General features: G+C 38.2%; 1 protein-coding gene across 3 annotated transcripts in view; it reads right to left on the bottom strand.

Moving 5' to 3' along the window:
- LOC128738096 (WD repeat and FYVE domain-containing protein 3) overlaps positions 1-19,811 on the bottom strand; it is a 177,208-nt gene that overhangs the window by 94,507 nt on the left and 62,890 nt on the right. For all 3 annotated transcript variants that reach the window (XM_053832940.1, XM_053832942.1, XM_053832943.1), the window contains exons 3-7: positions 16,590-16,742; positions 13,525-13,717; positions 13,280-13,466; positions 12,573-13,222; positions 11,502-11,654 (exon numbers count right to left, since the gene is read on the bottom strand). In XM_053832940.1, the coding sequence (XP_053688915.1) occupies positions 11,502-11,654; positions 12,573-13,222; positions 13,280-13,466; positions 13,525-13,717; positions 16,590-16,742 (1,336 nt within the window). The remainder of the gene's footprint in view (positions 1-11,501; positions 11,655-12,572; positions 13,223-13,279; positions 13,467-13,524; positions 13,718-16,589; positions 16,743-19,811) is intronic.

Here is a 19,811-nt window from a genome sequence, read left to right as displayed (position 1 = left end):
TTTAAAAACCAAAAAGGTTTACTAAATTTGAACATGATTAAAGCACTTCTGAGTTTTGATAGATCCTTTTTACAATAAATTGCTGAGTATGTATAGGTAAGTTGTATTTAGTTACGTCCTTTTAAAGTTTTAAAGGGTAGATTGCTCATATAAAGTAAATAAAAATCATCAATTACACTTCCGCAATGAACATAAATCGCAGCCTGTATTGTAATTGTTTTGTGAAATGTGAAATATGAGAAGTTTCGAGCCGGATTAAGTTGCCGTCGAGGGAATGACTACTTTACGACCTAAACCGAATCACATCATCCGTGATCTCAAATCACACTAGAAATATTCAAAATTTTACAATTGTTATCTCTTCCTCTTTTGCATCCGCCAACGCGGTTCGATACAAATCCACCTGCAAAGTCAAATCACACGTTAAGATAGCAATTTCAAACCTAGTAAAATATTTTAAAATGAAGTCTATTATGTTAAAAGACGTAGTCCTACGTCAAAATTATCAAGCTCATTTTTATGTAATAACGGCCATCTTAGTGTTTACACAGCTGTGCTAGTGGTATACGGCTTCTATTTGCCAATAGCAATTCAAAATTATGCGTAGGTACCCGCCGCTCGTTGATTCCTGTGTTTGCTGCTTGCGATAAAATTTTCTTCCGATCGCTGTACTGCATTATCGCCAAGTGATTCGATCGGAAGTTCAAGACTCATCACTCACTCGTATCGGGAAACGATAATTATCGCCGATCCGTTCACTCGGAGAGAATCAAATATGACACACGCAAGCAGCGATACACACACAAAGGTTTATCGGCGATAGAGGTTCACGTGTTGTTCTTTCGCCTTATACTTTTGCGTCTTTGGTTCTCTTTTCGCAAGAAGATACAAGCATGTCGTGATCTGCATGTATTGAATCGGCAAATGAATGGGGAGTGAGTGAGTTTTGATACGATTCGAACCAACCTTGGTTTAATTTAAAAATAATTTCACCTTACGGACTAGGGTACGGAAGAATATTCATGTATTATGGTAAAACTCTAACGGGTGACAACTAAAATTTTGGAATTTTTTCTCAAGCTGTCGAAAAAAGACAAAGATACATGAAGAAGATCTGATCTACCGAAATCAAAGATACATTAACCATTGTTGAAAAAAAAAGTGTACATTTGAAAACGGTCCGTAATCGGCTGTTCGGCGAAGCTTTCGTTTGACGTCGAAACGGGAGCGTTGTACGGCCGTCGTGTCAACTTTGCGAATGCATCTCTTGATTCTACAATCAACTGTTTACAATTCGTGGTTCTCCAGTTATTTTTGTAACATCAAGTAACTCAAAATCCCGAAGACGTCTGCAATTGGGCACACTGAAGCAGATTTTTCGGGTCGTGGTTTTTGGGTCAAAATGGGACCGAATGGGTATTCAGGAACGATTGTGTTTTTTTGGCGTAATGCGATGAATGATGCTCTATCCGGCCAAAACACGTATTGTCCATCTGCATGATGTTTTTGTAGAAGCGGGATCAGATTTTTCTTCAAACATTCGTCTGGTGCATCTTAATTGATAGCCAAACCAGAGCTTATTGCTGAAGAAACGAGAAATCGATGTCCTTTTGCGTCCATAATTTTCACTGGTCTTCCACTACCTTGCTTGCGAATAGTTGTTGGGCATCTTAAGATACGGTAAACAGTCGAAGCCGCAACATATTCGCTTTTTAAATGTTGTATCGTATACTTTTAGCCGAGATTTCTGTGGCTGTTCGTAGAAGTGTACAACGCGGTCTCGAAATGCTTCTTGTTTCGACGTCATTTTAAGCAAAACAAGGCAAGCATAAACAAAACAAAACGAGGAGAGAGAGAGAGAGAGAGAGAGAGAGAGAGAGAGAGAGAAAGAGAGAGAGAGAGAGCTAACACATACATACACTCATTTCTCTCTGAGCTCGTTTGTTGTGGAGTATAGGGGCCTCAAAAAAATTCCAAAATTTTAGCTGTCACCCATTATTTATTCGAGACATATTTTTCACGCCGATTGGTTGAATAACATTCACTGAATATCGGAGTGCATTTTGGTGTTAATAAAACGCTTTTAAATTTGGGTTATAGTTGCGGTAAATGATGAGGTTGCTGTGGCTATTTTAGGCCTGCGACACTATTGTGCTGTCTGTATGGTTTGAATTTCCAGTATGCAGAACGCACCTGTATGGTAAACCATAACAATATTTTTTTTTTGAAGCGATAATTCTACAATTGATGAAGGGACGGTAAGGGAAAGTAATGAACAAGGATTTTTTGAGAATGGAGTGGAAGAGTGGAAACGAAGGGGGGGGATAATAGGTAGCTACACTTAACAAGTTGTCGTTGTGACACCTATCTTTTGTCCAATGCTGGAAGCTGCATGGGTCGAACCAAGCTATAATCAGAGATTATAACCGGATTTGAACCCGCAACACCTGCCAGAGCGTGTGGCTCGCTGGTACCCGTGTGCCTTTGAACCATAGAGGCGCTGGACAAAAGAAGTCTACACAACCCCCCTTATTAACCGTAGCGACATGGGTTGGGCTATTTTTAGACACAAATTGTGCCTCTTCCTCCACCTACTGTAGAAACCACCGACCGAGAAGTTTTAATCTAACTTGTTTTTATTTCAGGACGACGACACTATGCAGGCCCTTAGACAGACAGCGGCAACTTGTTAAGCGTAGCTCCAACAACCCCCCTCACCTTTCCACTCTTTCCCCACCATTCAAAATTTCTTCATTACCTCTCCCCTACCGTCCCTTCATCAATTGTAGAACCACCGTTTCAAAAAAAAAGATATTTATATATGCTTGACCGCATTGCAAGGTCAAGACTAAAAACACGAAGTTTGGTCTATTTGCTTAAGTGTTTAAGTGATGCAGCTTATGAAGCACCTCCTGCTATATATAGCAAGGTCTTTGGCCAATACGAGTGTTATTACTGCACACGGATACCAGAAGAAAAAATTAAATTAATTATTGGAAGCTTATGGAAACTCAAGGGACGCAACTCTGTTTCATTCGAAGAACTGCTGGTGAGATTGTTCTATTTTTGCTCATATGTACCACTTTTCATAAATAAACTAGAATCGGGAAGAGGGAGGGACCTTCAGAGCACTTGTTTGAAGCGGTGTGCCTAGGGAGAGTGAAACAGTCAACTTTCTAGGGTTAATCTTGGCCCGATTAACACATCGTGGATAATGAGCGGGCTCTGCTCCCCACCTGCTCGAGTTATTCTGCATTAAGACGGTTTACTCAACGATTGACTCAGGCGCCTTAGCCCTTGGAAGGAGATTCTATAAATCCGTGGTATGTGTAAGTGATGTTGCTTATCGACCAATTACCTTTTTGACCCTTCATACAAGAGTTGGGAAGCATGACCAATCGTTGAATATGTACAACTCTTTTTGACATGATAGATTAATTGCTATGAACGGATGTTCTGATAAGGCTGGTGGTTGTACAATATAATTATATTCATCACCCCATTGTCATTTGCTTCAGATAAATTAATAATCTATAATGAATTTTTGTACTCAACTCGTTCTGGCATCCCGGATCGCTGTTACAGTTGTGTGTTTTTGTGTCAATATTAAATTTAATTTTTAGTTTGTTTACGCGATGTCAGCTTCGTTTTTACGGATATTCGACTACCTTCGCTTGCTCGTCAAGATAAAATAGTGTTTACTGTGCAATACCGACAAACTGTTGTGCTTTCGAGAAAAAATGAGTGAAGTATAATCATTCCAAGAGTGTCCATCAATTTTTTAATCGTGGAATGCAAAAAATGCACAAAGCAAGTAGTGGAATCGGAACGTATTTTTTGCCGCGGATTCTGCGGTTCTGCGTTTCACTTGGTCTGTGCGAACGTCGATCTTCCCGTACTGGATGTTCTAGGCGAATAGGAGAGAAATGTATTCTGGACGTGCAATGCGTGCGTCGATCTTTTTCCAGTAAAAAATTTGAAGGCTTCAGTGGTCGCGATGAGCTTTATCGTGAGCAGGTGCCGGACGCCATGCAATCTGTGCGGGCGGATATATCTGTGCTAGCAGCAAAGGTGGATAACAACCTGCAACAATCTCGACCAAATGCTCTTACTCCCACAATCTGGCCCAATCTAGAAACTGCACATGCCAACACTCCTAAGCGGAGACGAATGGACGGAGACGACAAACCAGTCGGGCTAATGAGTGTTCGTGGGACAAAAGCAGCCTGTGGTTCGGTTAGAACGGTTCCGTTAAAAGACGATCTTTTCTGGATTTATCTTTCCGCCTTTCATCCAAGCACTTCGGAAGACGACATTAAAGCTTTGGTTGGCGAATGCCTAACCATGGAAACCGAAGCAAGACTGATAACATTAGTCCCGAAAGGAAAGGACCTGGCGTTGCTAAAATTTGTCTCCTTCAAAGTTGGTCTGGATGACGATTACAAAAAGGCTGCCCTATCAAGCGAAACCTGGTCCGAAAATGTCTATTTCCGAAAATTTGAAGATTACTGCTCTAAAAACGTGATGAAGGTTATTGGGTTGAATCGGAAGCTGAATGATGCATCTCCAGCACAAACTTAAGCCAAGCCCATCCTCTGCTTTCTGATGCCATCTCGTCACAAGTACCTTCACATGTAACGCCACAAGCTGCAAATTTGCCTCGCCATTTGAATTATCTCGGTCCTGGAGTTGGAAGTCAGAAATTGTACGAGGATCGATCATCAGGACGCATGATAGCCACCAGTACTAGCGGAGCCCCCAAACTTCTCGACACAGTCCAGCCTCTTCCACAAACGACCAGCAGCCGTCCCGATCCTGTGTTCGAAGCGGGGGAGGGAGTCTCCCAAAAGCATCTCTCAGCAAGTATATTTGCGTTACCGGAAAAATCAGAGGGGTTGTGTATAAGACACGACCGCAAATACAGGTGACGCAGGACTACGTAAGTCTCTTTGTAGTGATAGTAGCATGTATTCATGCTTGTAATCATTCGATTCTTCATGTATACATGCTACATGCGTTGTATGTAACATTTATCAAAGTAGTAACATTGCATACGTTCAATTCTCAAAAGATTGTGCATTTGAAAACAATTTAACAAAATCAAGAACACAAACTATTGCTTTCCTGCTACCTTACTGAAATTAAAGATTGTTTTTATTACCCATGGTTCCCCACGTTGAAGGGATTTTACCAATTCAATCCTATTTTATCAACAGCACATCTGTAGTTAAACACTTCTAATGAAACGGCAAGCATGCGTATTCATACAGAGTCGTATTACACCCGAACACTACAGCTGTAGCACATTTTTCCAACACAGATATCAAATTCGCCATGTTTAATCGTCTCGCAGTAAAGAATTTGCGATCTGTTGGGACAACGAACTTGTGTCATTTTTTCTGGCACACTTCCCTAACACAGACATCAAATTGGACTAGGTTTAATCGCACTCGTAAGAAATCTGTTGGCACGAGGGGGCTTTGTCACTCTTTCTGGCGTACTTCCCAAGCAAGGACATTAAAATGGTCTAGGTTTAACCGCGGTGTTAAGAAATCTTGTTGAAATGAGGAAACTTGGTCACTTGTTTTGGCTTACTTCCCAAGCACAGATATCAAATTGGTATAGGTTTAGATCATCGCAAAGAGTCTTCCAATCAATCACGAAGCGAGAATTCTAGTAAAACATAGGTTCATTATTTTCAATTTTTCAATAGTTCAACATCAAGAACAACATACTTTTCTTCATTTGGGTCAATTTTTAGAAGATTTTCCGATCGATTGGTGTAAGAATATTGAAAATCGATCGGAAAACCGCTGAGCTATTAGCGCTCAAAACCTTTCATTTTTCGTGACGCTCGCATTTTTCGATTGTTTGGAATGACACCCTATCTCAAAACTTGCCGTAAGACGTAGTCCTACGTCAAAAGTGTGCCTGATTCTCGAAACGCTTTCAGTCAACCTTCCCCACCATCTTTACTACCTGGCGGAGCACTGTCAACACCATCTAACCCAAGTAACAAAGTGAGTTTTATTGTACTCTTATGGTGGTCTTGAAGACCAATTTTGGTCTTAAATACCATCATAAGAGTATAATAAAACCCAAATTGTTACCTGGGAAGGGTATGGTCGAGCCATCGCTGCCTGCCTTTGTCGGTCAGCCTGCAGCAGATAAGCCCACTGATCGTCTCCTATCGTTTTACTATCAGAACGTGAGGGGGCTGCGCACTAAAATATCGCAGTTGCGACTGGTGCTTAGTAGTTGCGATTACGATGTACTCGTTTTCACGGAAACATGGCTCCACGCGCATATAGACAATAATGAAATATCGACCGACTACACACACCAAACTCAACTCTTGACCTATATTTTGCGCACGCAAGGGCAATGCAGCACATTGTTGATCATTCTTCTGATGCTGACTTTGTCATATCATTAGGAGATTTCAACCTTCCAAATTTGCGCTGGCGGGTTGACGATGAGACTAACGGCTTAATTCCCTGTAACATGCCGACGGAACACGAACGGAACCTCGTTGAGACGCTGTTAGCTTCAGACCTGCAACAGATGAACAGCTTCGATAACAGCAACGATAGAATTCTCGACTTAGCTTTCGCCATTCTTCCTGAACAACTAGACGTGGTCTCGCCTCCCATACCTTTGATGCCAGTCGACAATCATCATCCACCGATTATTTCATTACTTGACAAGCCAGCCTGCATGAAGAATATGATGATTGTTCGGTTTTTCTTCAATTACGTCAGTGATGGCCAAAGTGCGGCCCGCGGGCCGCATGTGGCCCTTTCAAATAATTCGTGCGGCCCGCGGATTGATTTCAAAGATGGTGGACTTAGGAGAAATTTTTTTGATGACATAGGAGTCCCTCAATTTAATTGTTATGCCTCGTGCATGTTGTGAATCTGCATGTTTTCCGATTTAAATCTTATGGTGATTCCTAAAAAATGGTTTTTGTTACCGCCTATTTTACATATTGTTATGCACAGGAATGGCCAGAGATTATTGCGGCCCGCGGCATTCATGGGTGATCTGGTTTGGCCCGCACCATGCCTATGCCTGGGCACCACTGAATTACGTAGTCGTGCTAACGTAAGAACTAGAATAAATCTTAAATACCTTTGGACACTTCACTTTTTGTTCTTACTTCAATTACGTTTTGTTTGTTTTTCTTCAATTACGTAGTCGTACTAACGTAAGAACTAGAATGAATCTCAAATACCTTTGGACACTTTACTTTTTGTTCTTACAATAAGTATAAAATTACCTTCGTGCCGACCGGTTTCGGGTACCCATCTACGGGGCTGAGTCCAACTAATTATGTTGATGAGAGCAGCTACAGATTTAACTTTGGCAAGCCGAAGAGCGGCGATACTATTGGAGCATCATCCTCGTGCATCAGTGGCCGCTCAGTTGTGAGGATGTGTAATGACTCCCACGCATTCAAATGTGATGATTTCCGTACATTTTTTAAAAGTTTAGCACTATTCCAGTTTATCACATGTTCACTGCTAATGGCATGCATTGCCACACTGGAGTCATTAATACGTTTATTTTCGGTTGCTGCTACATGTTCTTTCACGCGGACTTTAATTTTTCGACAAGTTTGGCCAATATATATCGCCGGGCAATCTTGACACTCGATTTGATAAATTCCCGATTTTTCTTCGGCGGAGATTTTATCTTTCGCGTTACAAAGTAAATCCCGTGGTGTATTATTGCTTTTGTACACTACGTGATACCCATATCGTTTAAGGCGTTGCTTAATCGGATTGGTGGCTTTCGGGTAGAATGGCATGCTGATTCGTTGCACATCATCTTTCTGCGGCTGTAACGTAGTGACATTTTTCCTGTGTCTCTTGCGCTCATGCAGACTAATTATTTTATCGACAAAATTATTATCGAAACCGTTGATTCTAGCAGCTTCGCATATTTTATCCCTTTCCGTTACAAAGCCTTCTTTCTCCATCGGTATGCTGACAAATCATGTGATTTTAATTCTTTGAATGACGCGTTCTTCAATATCAACTGGCTCTGGCAATACGTACTGAATAAAGAGAACTTAGACGAATCGTTACGCATATTTTACACCAAGCTCAATGAGACAAGCTGCGACCTAGTTCTAAGAAGGTTAAGAGCAGCACGATTCAACTTCAACAAGCCATGGTGGACTTCAGAGCTACGCAATCGCCGCAATACTCTGAGCAAAACTCGCAAGCGCTTTTTCCTTACAAAATCTAATGACGATCGCGAATCGCTCCGAAGAGCTGAAGCTACCTACTGGGAACGCGTAAAATCAACCTACGACAGCTATATCTCGAGAATCAATTTTATCGTTAAACAGAATCTAGCACGCTTTCGGGACTTCGTTGGGAAATTCAAATCGAATAACTGCATTCCGAACAATATGAATCTCTATGAAACTGAAGCTCGCACCAACAGTGAAGCAGCTAATCTCTGCGGATTTCTTTGAAAGTGTATATAGCAGAGTCGCATCGGTGCAGAATAGCAACTGCTTCGATCACAACCCATCGCACGATTTCAATCTCTCCGTTATACAGTTCTTCACGCAAGAGGTTCGTACTGCTCTCGAGTCCGTCGTCGTAAGCAAAGGATCAGGCACTGACAATATCCCTCCGACGCTTATAAAAAACTGTGCTGTTAGTCTTGCGTTACCGATTTCACTAATTTTCAATCGCTCACTGCGAGAGATTATTTCCGTCTGCCTGGAAGTCAGCTTACATCGCACAGTGGCGCTCCTCCATACAAAGCTTGGCCAAAAGTCAAAAGTTACTTCAAATCGACTGAATATAACATCTTTAGCTAATTTCGGGTCGTTGATTTCAAATTTGGGATCAGAAATCAAAAAAACTGATCGCTCATTAGGGTGGTTCACAAAATTTAAAAAAAATAGTTTCGTTTTTTTACTTGTTTCATTGTGGTTTTTGGTTTTGAGATGGCAAATTTTGTATTTGCCGATGAAAGCATTAAAAACTTGTATCATAATGCATTAGGGTGGTTCACAAGCCATAAAAAAATTATTACAAAAAAAAACTTGCGATATCCACTAAGCTCGTTCAAACTATAGAATTAGCTCTTCGGAATCGTAAGGTATCTTCACTATATAAAAATAAATTCAGATCGGTTCAGTAATTCAACAGTTATGAATTTTTAAAGAAAGAAAATTGGTCAAAAATGATGATTTTTGGCATCACCCTAACTCAGAAAAAGACACCCTAAGCGCCAAGTAAAAAGTCAGGGGTCTAAAATTTTCCGAAAAGAAACAACTACACAAAATTTGAACAAACACGAGCATTTTTAATTGGGACTTTCGTGGAATTCTCCTATGGAAGAGAAAATCATTCCTTCATGTAAGAAGAAGAAATCACTTCTAATATACCCGCCAAAAAGTCGATATTACTTCCTTAGCGCAGCAAAGCGCAGAAAGCCACCTAGATTTCCAAAAGGTAGAGAAAATTTCCTATAAGATGCATTTAACGTGATCGTTTTCTAACGTTTCCCGTCATACTTTCTTGATCGCTGAATATTGGTGTTGAGTTTCCCATACATTTTGTATGGAAGAACAAAATATCATTCTTCAACATGTTCAACTTCAGACATTTGTCAAAAATTCATTTTAACTTCAAACTGGTTAGAATTTTCAGGTTAACCTCCTAAAGTATTCCAGAAAATGATAAAAATATAATAATGGAAAAAGCTTGAAATTGGATTTTTGACTTTTGGCCAGCTTTGCGCCATAGTGCATCGTCCCGATCCATAAATCTGGAAATCGAAAGTGTGTCACCAACTACCGGGGAGTTTCTATACTCAGTTGCCTCTGTAAAGTGTTAGAGAAGATGATACACAGTGTGTTGTTTACTGCAGTTTCACCAATCATTTCCGACATCCAGCATGGATTCATGAAACATCGTTCAACGACTACTAACTTAATGTGTTATGTGCCCACGTTGACTCGCGAAGATGAGGCAAGAAAGCAGGTCAGCGCAGTGTACCTAGACTTTGCAAAAGCATTTGACACTGTTCTGCACAATATAATCATAGCAAAGTTAGCGCATATTTGATTCCCGGTGTGTTTCGTGGAACGGCTGTCCTCTTACCTGACGGATCGCTCAGAATATGTGTTGGTGAATTCTATACAATCAGATACCTTACAAATTCCTTCCGGTGTGCCACAAGATAGTGTTCTTAGTCTGTTGATCTTCAATTTGTTTGTTAATGATTTGTAACTGCTGATTTCCTCTTCTCAATTATCCTTTGCTGACGATCTGAAAATCTTTCGCGTCGTATCATCCAACAACGATTACGAGGTTCTACAAATGAATTTAGAAGCTGCGTTAATCTGGAGCGGTAACAACGGAATGCACGTCAATAGCAAAAAAATAAAACAATATCTTTCACTCGCAGTAACAATCCAGTGCACCACCGATATTCGCTAGGACCTGACATCCTCGTTAGGGTGCAGTCGATCTGCGATCTGGGTGTGACTATCGACTCTAAAGTGAGATTCAGTGAACATATAGGAACCATCACCGCGAAGGCGTTTTTTGCACTTGGGCTCATTCGTCGCCATGCCTTCAACTTTACCGATGTATACGCGCTCAAAACGCTATATTGCTCGTTAGTACGAAGCATTCTTGAGTACGCTTGTCTAATCTGGTGTCCGTATCAGCTGTTATATCTTCTCTCATAGAACAAGTGCAGAAAAGTTTTTGCGATTCGCTTTGCGCAATCTTCCGTGGAACGATCCAGAAAATCTTCCCAACTATTTAGACCGGTGCCAGTTGATCAAGTTGGAACCTCTGTCAGTCCGGCATAGTTATCAGCAGAGAATGTTTGTCTTCGACATAATCAAAGGAACCACCTATTGTTCTGCATTATTGGAGCAGATTTCTTTTAACGCACCTGACCGACATCTCCGGGGTATGTCAATACACCATCGCACGTGGTATGGCCACTATGACCCGTGGGATTCTTGCCTCCGCGTATTCAACAAAGTTGGTGATTACTTCGACTTTAAGTCGACGAGAACAGTTTTCTCGAATAGAATAAGATCAAACTAAACTGAATTTAAGATATTCAGTCTGTACGACGTTAATCGAAGGCGGTGCAACAATAAATTATATGATTTTTGTACTAGTTTTCTCAACAAGTTCGTAACAAGCCTGCGATTAAAAGCGACTTGCGCGAACAAAATTTAGAAAAACTACAAACACTTACTGTTTATGACTATTATGTGAAAAGAAGCAGTCTTATAATATTGATACATTTTGATGCGTTATACAACATCTGATAACAACTTTTGCAATTTTTATTTTTGTGAGTTTAAAACGATCGACAACGTATCACGTAAGTAAGCAACAGTTATTTGGAGACATGTCGCTTAACGCACCAACGTGAACCTTTTTAACATCCAACCCCTCTAAAACGCCAATTTCGATCTCTGATTACGGGTCTAATTTCATGCTTACTTAAAACTGCTGTTCGACTATTCTCAAAATGAAGCATATCATGAATACACTTTGAGCCTCCACTATCTCGGAATACGGTTGCATTATTATTATTTCCGCTCAATAATAAGACAAACGCTTCTAGGATCATTTCTCCTAAAACTCTGTAGTGATCTGAAAAATAAAAGATCTATTAAACTGAATGAATCAATTAAAGTGTCAACGAGGATGTTAGGAGAATATTCCAAATAATTTTATACTACGGGTATTTCGATTACTATTTGTAATGTTCATTAATATGGATCTCTATATGGATAATCTCTAGAAAAGTAGTGGCGCTGCTGGTGGGCCCATTGTATTCAGGGTAAATTATACAAGAGATACTCTGTAACTAGACGCGAATTGTCACGAATTCTACTTGAATATTAACGGTGCTACGGTGCTGATAATCATCTAAAAGTAGATCCATTTTTTCAATTTGATTATAGTCACTGTAACAGCTTGAGCTTCTGCGGGGTTGGGATTTGCACCAGAGTCTTCAGTGTAAGAGGCGTGAAAGCTAAACAAAACACCGGTAACTTTTTTCGAAACATGTAGTGGATGATATCTGTCAAAATTCGGAATTAAATAAAAAACAAGTTCAACGTTATTTGTCCAACATATATAAACCACCGAAACAGTGACATGACATCCCAAACATTTTGCTTAAGAAGCTTGAATCCAAAAATTAAAAAAAAAATGAATCAAACGATGAATAGTATTGAATAGTAATATAAGCGGAACAGCGAACTTCTTACGATCTTCATGCATGTTATCATTAAAATAAGCTGCGTTTTGCATAAATCTGTCTTATAAGCCGTGGCACGCTTGTATAAGCTTGCTTGCGAGATTTTACGAAATACCAATGTCATGTCAGTTTGCCATTGGACCTGTAAAAATCCAGTGAGGTGCCCGCGCCACTACTTATTTAAGGAAAAGTCTTCAATGTAGACAGGTTTTACTACGTACAGAAAATTACAAGTAATAATCGACATTCGCGTAACAGCAATGAACGTAATATTTGTTGTAAACCATGCAAAATATTGTACATACCTTGGGATCCATCTTCTGTTGTGCTAGAGCTATCCGTTTCTAAAATTATTTTGTACTTCTTTAGACAATTGACAAATACTTCCAATATTCCTACTTCTCGATACACATCGCAGAATAAACTATTATGCTTTAATAAGTTAAGAAAAGTTTTCATGCACAATATGCTGCATTCCACTGAATGATTCGATTTCAACAGCAACGATAACGAAATTAGTTCTTTGCATGGTACAAAGTTTAACTGAAACACAATGAATTCCAGTAAACTGAAAAATCGTTCCCGTACAGGAGGCGTTTTTTTATGAATAATTTCTGAGAATTGACATAACGTATTTTGCGACTCCAAAATAAAATAATTTGCGTTGTCGGAATGATAAACGCTGGATATTGCTTCCAATATAATGCAACAAAGAGATGTATCTTCCGACTTCTGGAATACTGTTTGTAGAACTTGAAAAGCATGCAAATTTCGCACACATGTTCCACGTGCTGATATTTGTGGCATTTTGAAACCGTGCATTTGAAACAGTAAATTATTATTCAATGGAACTTTCAGCTCGTTATATCCGCATACGCAAAGAGATGTTGTGATCAAAACAAGATTTCTAATCGCAGCTTCAGTATCCGGAGACTTCTCTTCTTCTTGATCAAATCTGAAAATATTGTGAAACTAAAATACTTTCTATAGTGCATAGCGAGTTAATATTCACTTTAGTAAAAAATCAACGAGGAATAAATAGCCTTGGCAAGCCTTGAAATCGTCTAGTAAAGTTTGAGACACTTCGCTCGAATCTTTCAAAAAACAAAACACCGAGACCACCATTTCTACCACTTCTAAGGGTTGCAACTGTGAAGATCGTTGCATGTTATCTACGCACAAAGAAACACAACCTTTTTCTGAAATCAAGAAAATTATTGAATCATTTCAAAAACTGAAAAATTATTTAGACCATACCATGAAGATAACGCACAACAAAAGTTGTCAAGCCATGTCGCGAGAGAGTCATCAATATTTCTGCTGCCGATTTCCTCCAAATCACGTTGTATGAAGGGCAGTGAGATGTTACTGCCGAAAAGAGTAATGGCAAATCATCCATACGAGCCAATTCTTCTGCCGGATACGGATGTGAGCAAAGACGTACTAGTACCTAAAAAATAAGACGTAAGATAGAAATATGATTCAATATTGTCAATCTTTCGTATATCATCAATTTCAACTTTTTTGACGAATACAAATTTGACTAAAAGACGGAATTGTATTTTAGTATTGTAAAAATTTCGTATTGTATCGAAATATTATGTGTCGGTCGTTATTTCCACTACCTCGTATTATCAATTGGTGTAGAAAAATCGCTGTCAATAAAACAAGCTTTTCACAATAAAATAAGCCTATATATGTATATTTGCTTATTTGTGTATATGGTAATTAGCAGCATATATGAACAATTGCACTGAATAATAGCGCCGGTTTGTTATTTTATTGTACTACTAGCTGACCCGACAAACTTCGGATTTGCCACAAATTAAACTGTGTTGTGCATAAATCGTGAATCTCGGATGATCTTTGTCACAATCGCGAGTTTTGCAAGTTTCTGAGGAGTTCAACCTTAGATGCTTCATTACGCAGTTACGGAACTATGAAAGCATGGGTAGTTTAATATACAAAATTGCAATTTTTCCGCACAGTAAAGTAGAAAACAACTCCCCTATTGCTTAACCAGATAAAATAAAGCGGATAGCAATATTCTTCGTGATTGTATAACATTTCGCCAAATACCATTTCGTGAAAAATCTTACGCGGAATGTACCATTTCACGGAAGACTTTTACGTGGAAAGTACCATTTCGCAGGGGTGATCCTCTCCTTACTCGCTGTCGTTCGTTCGGACGCAACTAAAGGAAACTAAAGGAGGCCCAGGAAAACAAATAAACAACCCACTACCACAGGGGGGAGGAGTTTCATTTGTATGGGAGCCCCACCCCCTCTTAAAGAGAAAGGGGTCGAAATTCATCATAGAAAAAATTGTTCACTCCAAAAAACCCCTCATGCCAAATTTGGTTCCATTTCCTTGATAAGTTTTCGAAATATGAGGTAATTTGTATTTCATTTGTATGGGAGCCCCCCTCTTAAAGAGGGGAAGGGTAATTTATCATAGAAAAAAATCTTGCATCCAAAAACACCCACTAGCCAAATTTGGTTTCATTTGTTTGGTTAGTTCTCGAGACATGAGGAAACTTGTGTTTAATTTGTATGGGAGCCCTCCCCCCGCCTCTTAAAGAGGGTAGGTGTCGTAATTCTTAAAAAAAATTCTTGCCACCAAAAACCCCCACATGCCAAATTTGGTTCCATTTGCTTGATTAGTTCTTGAGATAAGAGGAAATTTGTATTTCATTTGTATGGGCGTCTCCCTCCCTCTTAAAGGGGTGAGGGGTAATAATTCCCCTCCTAAAGAGGGTAGGGGTCTCAATTCACCAAAGAAAAAATTCTAGCCTCCAAAAACACCTACATGCCAAATTTAGTTCCGATTGCTTGATTAGTTCTCAAGTTATGAGGGAATTTGTAGTTCATTTGTATGGGAGACCCCCTCCTAAACAGAGGAGGGGTTCTAATTCATCAAAAAGCAATTCTTGCCTCCAAAACCTCCACATGCCTAATTTGGTTCCAATTGCTTGATTAGTTCTCGAGATAAGAGGAAATTTGTATTTCCTGCATGTAATGCAGGTAATTGTATATTAAAGTTTTCATTAATATTCGAGGTTTCTTCGCGAAAACCAGCCTCACGTAGTTCTACGCCAACTACGCGGTCATGTCTGAAACACAACCTTTATGATTTGATTTTTACTATTATTTATGATCAAAGCTTTATGAAAACGTCGAATGTGGCCCAATTTTATTGTAATTGTAACAGTTGAACAAAGATAAAAGAAGAGGAAAGTTTCATCATCCGCTTGTCGATCTTTTGAGTACAAAAATTTTATGAATATTAAGCTAATGATAATAATGATCATTAACGCAAGCAGGACTGGTAGGGGGATTGTCGTCAAACTACATAAATGCAATACATTTCAGATCCATTTGGTACGAGTTGATAATAGTTTTATACTTTAACAGCTTATCATGACGTGATCGGAATTAGATACACCTGTGATCGGAATTAGAACCCCCCCCTATAATTGATGATCGGAATTAGGTGCACTGATACATCATACTTTGATGCATTTTTTTTTAACTTTCGGTAAACAATATAGGTATTTTAGAATTTTTTCATGAAACATAATTAAAAATACTTGCTAAAGACACATACCGTGCAAATAAATATCAAAGCTATATTTTTCAGAAGGGACTCAAAGATGAATCATGCCTTAGGTGATCGGAATTAGGTGCTTTCACGGTACGATGAATGCGTCAAAATATAAATTTAAATATATGAATAACACTTCCATCTTCAAGTACTCTTATAGTTCAAGGAATACATTTTTGTGTTATCGATAAATTCCAATTTTATTTATCATCATTAGGGGCATCCTCATTGGCTGAACCAGGAGACCTAGGCGGGGTTAAGTCCCCATTAAGAGAAATTTAGCAGTTTTTTTTAAATTTAAGAGAAAACTATAGTTAGATAACTTTAGATAATAAAAACTTGAGAGTGCTTTTTATTTGCATCATATTATATCATATCATTTGCATATTATGTCGACGAAATAAAATAGTCGAAAAAATGCCAAAAGCTGTAGCCCCTCCTAGAAATGAGCGCTAGTTCCGCCAATGGGCATCCTTAGGTACTTTTTCTTTTCTTTTTGTCTCGGAAACAAATTGTGTATTAAAGTTTAACATCAGTTAACAGAATTGATTTCAACTTCTGCATTCTCTGGAACAGGCAGAGTAATTCTAAACCAAAAATATTATCGAATTAGATATGCGTTTTTGTTTTGCGACCATGTACATTTAATGTTTGGTAAAATAAAATATTTGAATAAAATTGGCAATGATGACATATCAAATTAAAATAAGCATACTCACCTGAACAAATAATTTTTGAAGCATAGAACGTTTCTTTTTACTGGTGAACTTACTGTTAATACTGTTCGCATCATCTTCCTCTAACGCAGGCAAATCAAAGAATAAGTATAGACACTTCACTAGAGTCGACGGTATGGAAGATTGTGTCATTACCTGCAACAACAAATATGCAATTTAATTTGATATTTCTATTTTATTGGTTGACCCAGCAAACTTCGTGTTGCCACAAATGTACATGTACATAAATTGTAAATCTCGGATAACGTTTGTCACGATCTCGAGTTTTGGAAGATTCTGAGGAGTTCAACCTTCGATGATTCATTTTGGCAGTTACGTAACCCATGAAACCATGGGTAGTTTATTGCACAAACATTCAATTTTTCGTCACAGTCAAGTAGAAAACAACTCCCCCTATTGCAACCCAGATAAAATAAAGCTGATAGCATTTAAATTTGTCCGCCACGATTGTACAGTCAGTCCACAATCATGGGTCACACACAATTGAGCCGTTCCGAATTATAGTGGTCCATTGACCATTTTTGTCAAAAATGAGATTTTTGCATAAATTGCATCTTTTTGGATAGATGTACTATATAAACACTAAAAATTACAAAATAATAGGTTTCCAACCTGCTTTTTTCATGTTGAATTTTTAGTCCGGAACAGAATGACGATTCTGTTCCTCATTATAGTCTATGAGCATGGGACTTACTTGTGACAGAGATTAAAATAAAACTCCCATAATTTGGGCATTAGGTGAAAGTAGTTAATAAGCGTAAGTCGACTATTGTTTTTTTTTTTTTGTTCCGATTGGGCTCCCCCTCCCTATATGGGAGCCCCCCCTTATCAGCAAAAGTCTTGTTTTCGTCAAACCCGCTAATTTTCTTTTGCTTATATCTCCGGAAATATTAAGTCTAAAAAGATACTATTTTCACATTTTCAAAGAAAATTCGAATTCGGTTCAAAGGAATTCGAAAAAAGTGGTGCACTGGTGCTAAAAAATACCAGGTCTGCCAATATTTTTTCATTCGATTTGAAAATTAAAGTTCTATTTTTCTCTCAATGAATACATTTTAATCTCAAAAGTTCCGACTCCATCGTATTCCACAGTTTTTTTTTACATTAGAATCACCTATCGTCACGCAATATTCCTTGCCGATCCAGAGACGTTTTGAAGCAAGCGGCGTCCAATTTCTTATGTAAAACCAAATGCAAAATATTTTTTTCATGAAGCAGTGAGTCTCTATGCGCTGTTGTGAAAGCATGTATACAGTATGTAGTAACATTTTCCTGAGCAGTGTTGCCAGCTTTTTAGTTTAAATTTTGTAATTTGGCAACAATCTCAATTTTTTTTTATTTTTATATAAAAAATCTGGAAAATGCGATGAAATTGGAACTTTTAAGATCAAATTGTATTCATTGGAAGAAAAATAGAAATTTAGTTTTTAAATCGAATCGAAAAATATTTGACACCATTGATATTAAAAAAATACTATTTTTTAAATTCATTGGGCAATTTACTTTGAAATGTGAGAATAGTGCCTTTCTAGACTTGATGTTTTCGGAGATATAAGCAAAAGAAAATAAGTGGATTTGACGAAAACAGCCAAAGTAACAATTTGGGTTTTATAACACTCTTATGATGGTTTTTATGACCAATTTTGGTCTTAAAACCGCAATAAGAGTGCAATAAAACTAACATTGGTACTTGGGACGGCTTTTGCTTATAAAAAGGGGCATCAAATCTAGAATTATCTAGATGCAAAATTGCTTTGTATTAAAAGTTGGACTTTTTCTAAATGTCAACTCCCATGACCCAATGTTCCCAATAGTTGTTCTCGAAGCGTAGAATAGTGTTGTAAGAATCTTGCTACATTGGCCGCAGAGAAAGCAGAAAAAGTATTGTTTCAATAATAGTGATGCACAGACTAAAAATATGCGCTGTGCGTGTCAACTCCACTAGCCCAGCACGGACTTTTACGTCACTTTCCATGCAAAATAAACAAATTTAGCACAAAAGTTGCGCATCCGATCAATATCGAAGAATCCAATAAATATTGAAATATTTATAATGATCAATTAGGTGGTGCGACCTTCCGAAAAACGATCAAATCTATTCAACAGTTGTTGAGAAACGTGGTCTGGTAAAGAGCGGATCAGTCGCACATTCATGAAATTCTAAATTTCGAAACTCTGTGAAGTTTGTACGCAACAGATTCGTTGCACCTGAGTCAAGATAACGTGCCATCTTTCATTTCATTTGTGCATTGGTGATGGAATTGAATAAAAATGTGCCAGCTACTTGAAATAAATGTTATCCTTGCGCAGCCATAGCTTTTTCGGTATATTTTCTTCGCGTGTTAAAAATCCCTGACTTCAAATGAAATTCCCTGGCATTCCCTGACTTTTCCAGGTTGAAACGAATTTTCCTGACATTTCCAGGTTTTCCCTGATTTTCCAGGTAATCGACACCCTGGTCACAATAGTTTGCTATAACGCAAAAATGAGTTATTTTTGAGGCATAGTGTCTTTGAAGAAGTTCAATAATAAAATATAGCGCAACTTTCTGCACTATTAGGGTGATCGTGAATTCACCTACGAACTTTTGTTTTTTTAAATAATTGCAAAAAAAAATTGGTTCTTCAAAAAGTTGCAGAGCATACTAAAATAAGCAATTTTGCTGAATATAGTAATTATCTATCTCTTACCGGTTGCGATATATAATGATTATAAAATTTTGATTATTAAATGATTATTATGATTATTAAATTTTAATATTAGCAGTGAAACGTTCAAGTGTCGTTTACGTAATCGTAGTTCATTCTAATTTGTTAGTTAGTAGTTTTTTTATCTCATGTAGACCTTGTTGTCAGATGATCCGAAGAATAAATAAAAAATAAATAAAAATAAAGTTTTTGTCCTTCCGGTGTTGGGCCACTGAAGGGGGGGGGGGACGAAAAAAAACAAAGAGATTTTTTTAATCGACCAAAAAAATAGATTTAGACATTTTTACTTTAAGTTTAAACGTGAAAATCAAATCTATTCTTGCTTTTAACATATGCGTTATTATCTTCCATGCAAAAATCTACGAATAAAGACAAAAACGAAAGAAAAACTTTTTGGCCTATTTTCGGAAATTCCGTTGTTCGAATTTCCATTTCTGTTTCGTGCTAGAATCATTAACTTAAATCGTACACTAATTTTTCGAGTTTTTCAGGCTGT

Source organism: Sabethes cyaneus, chromosome 2, assembly GCF_943734655.1.
Source record: "Sabethes cyaneus chromosome 2, idSabCyanKW18_F2, whole genome shotgun sequence".
Lineage (NCBI taxonomy): Eukaryota > Metazoa > Arthropoda > Insecta > Diptera > Culicidae > Sabethes > Sabethes cyaneus.
This window is presented reverse-complemented; position numbering and strand designations above follow the sequence as displayed.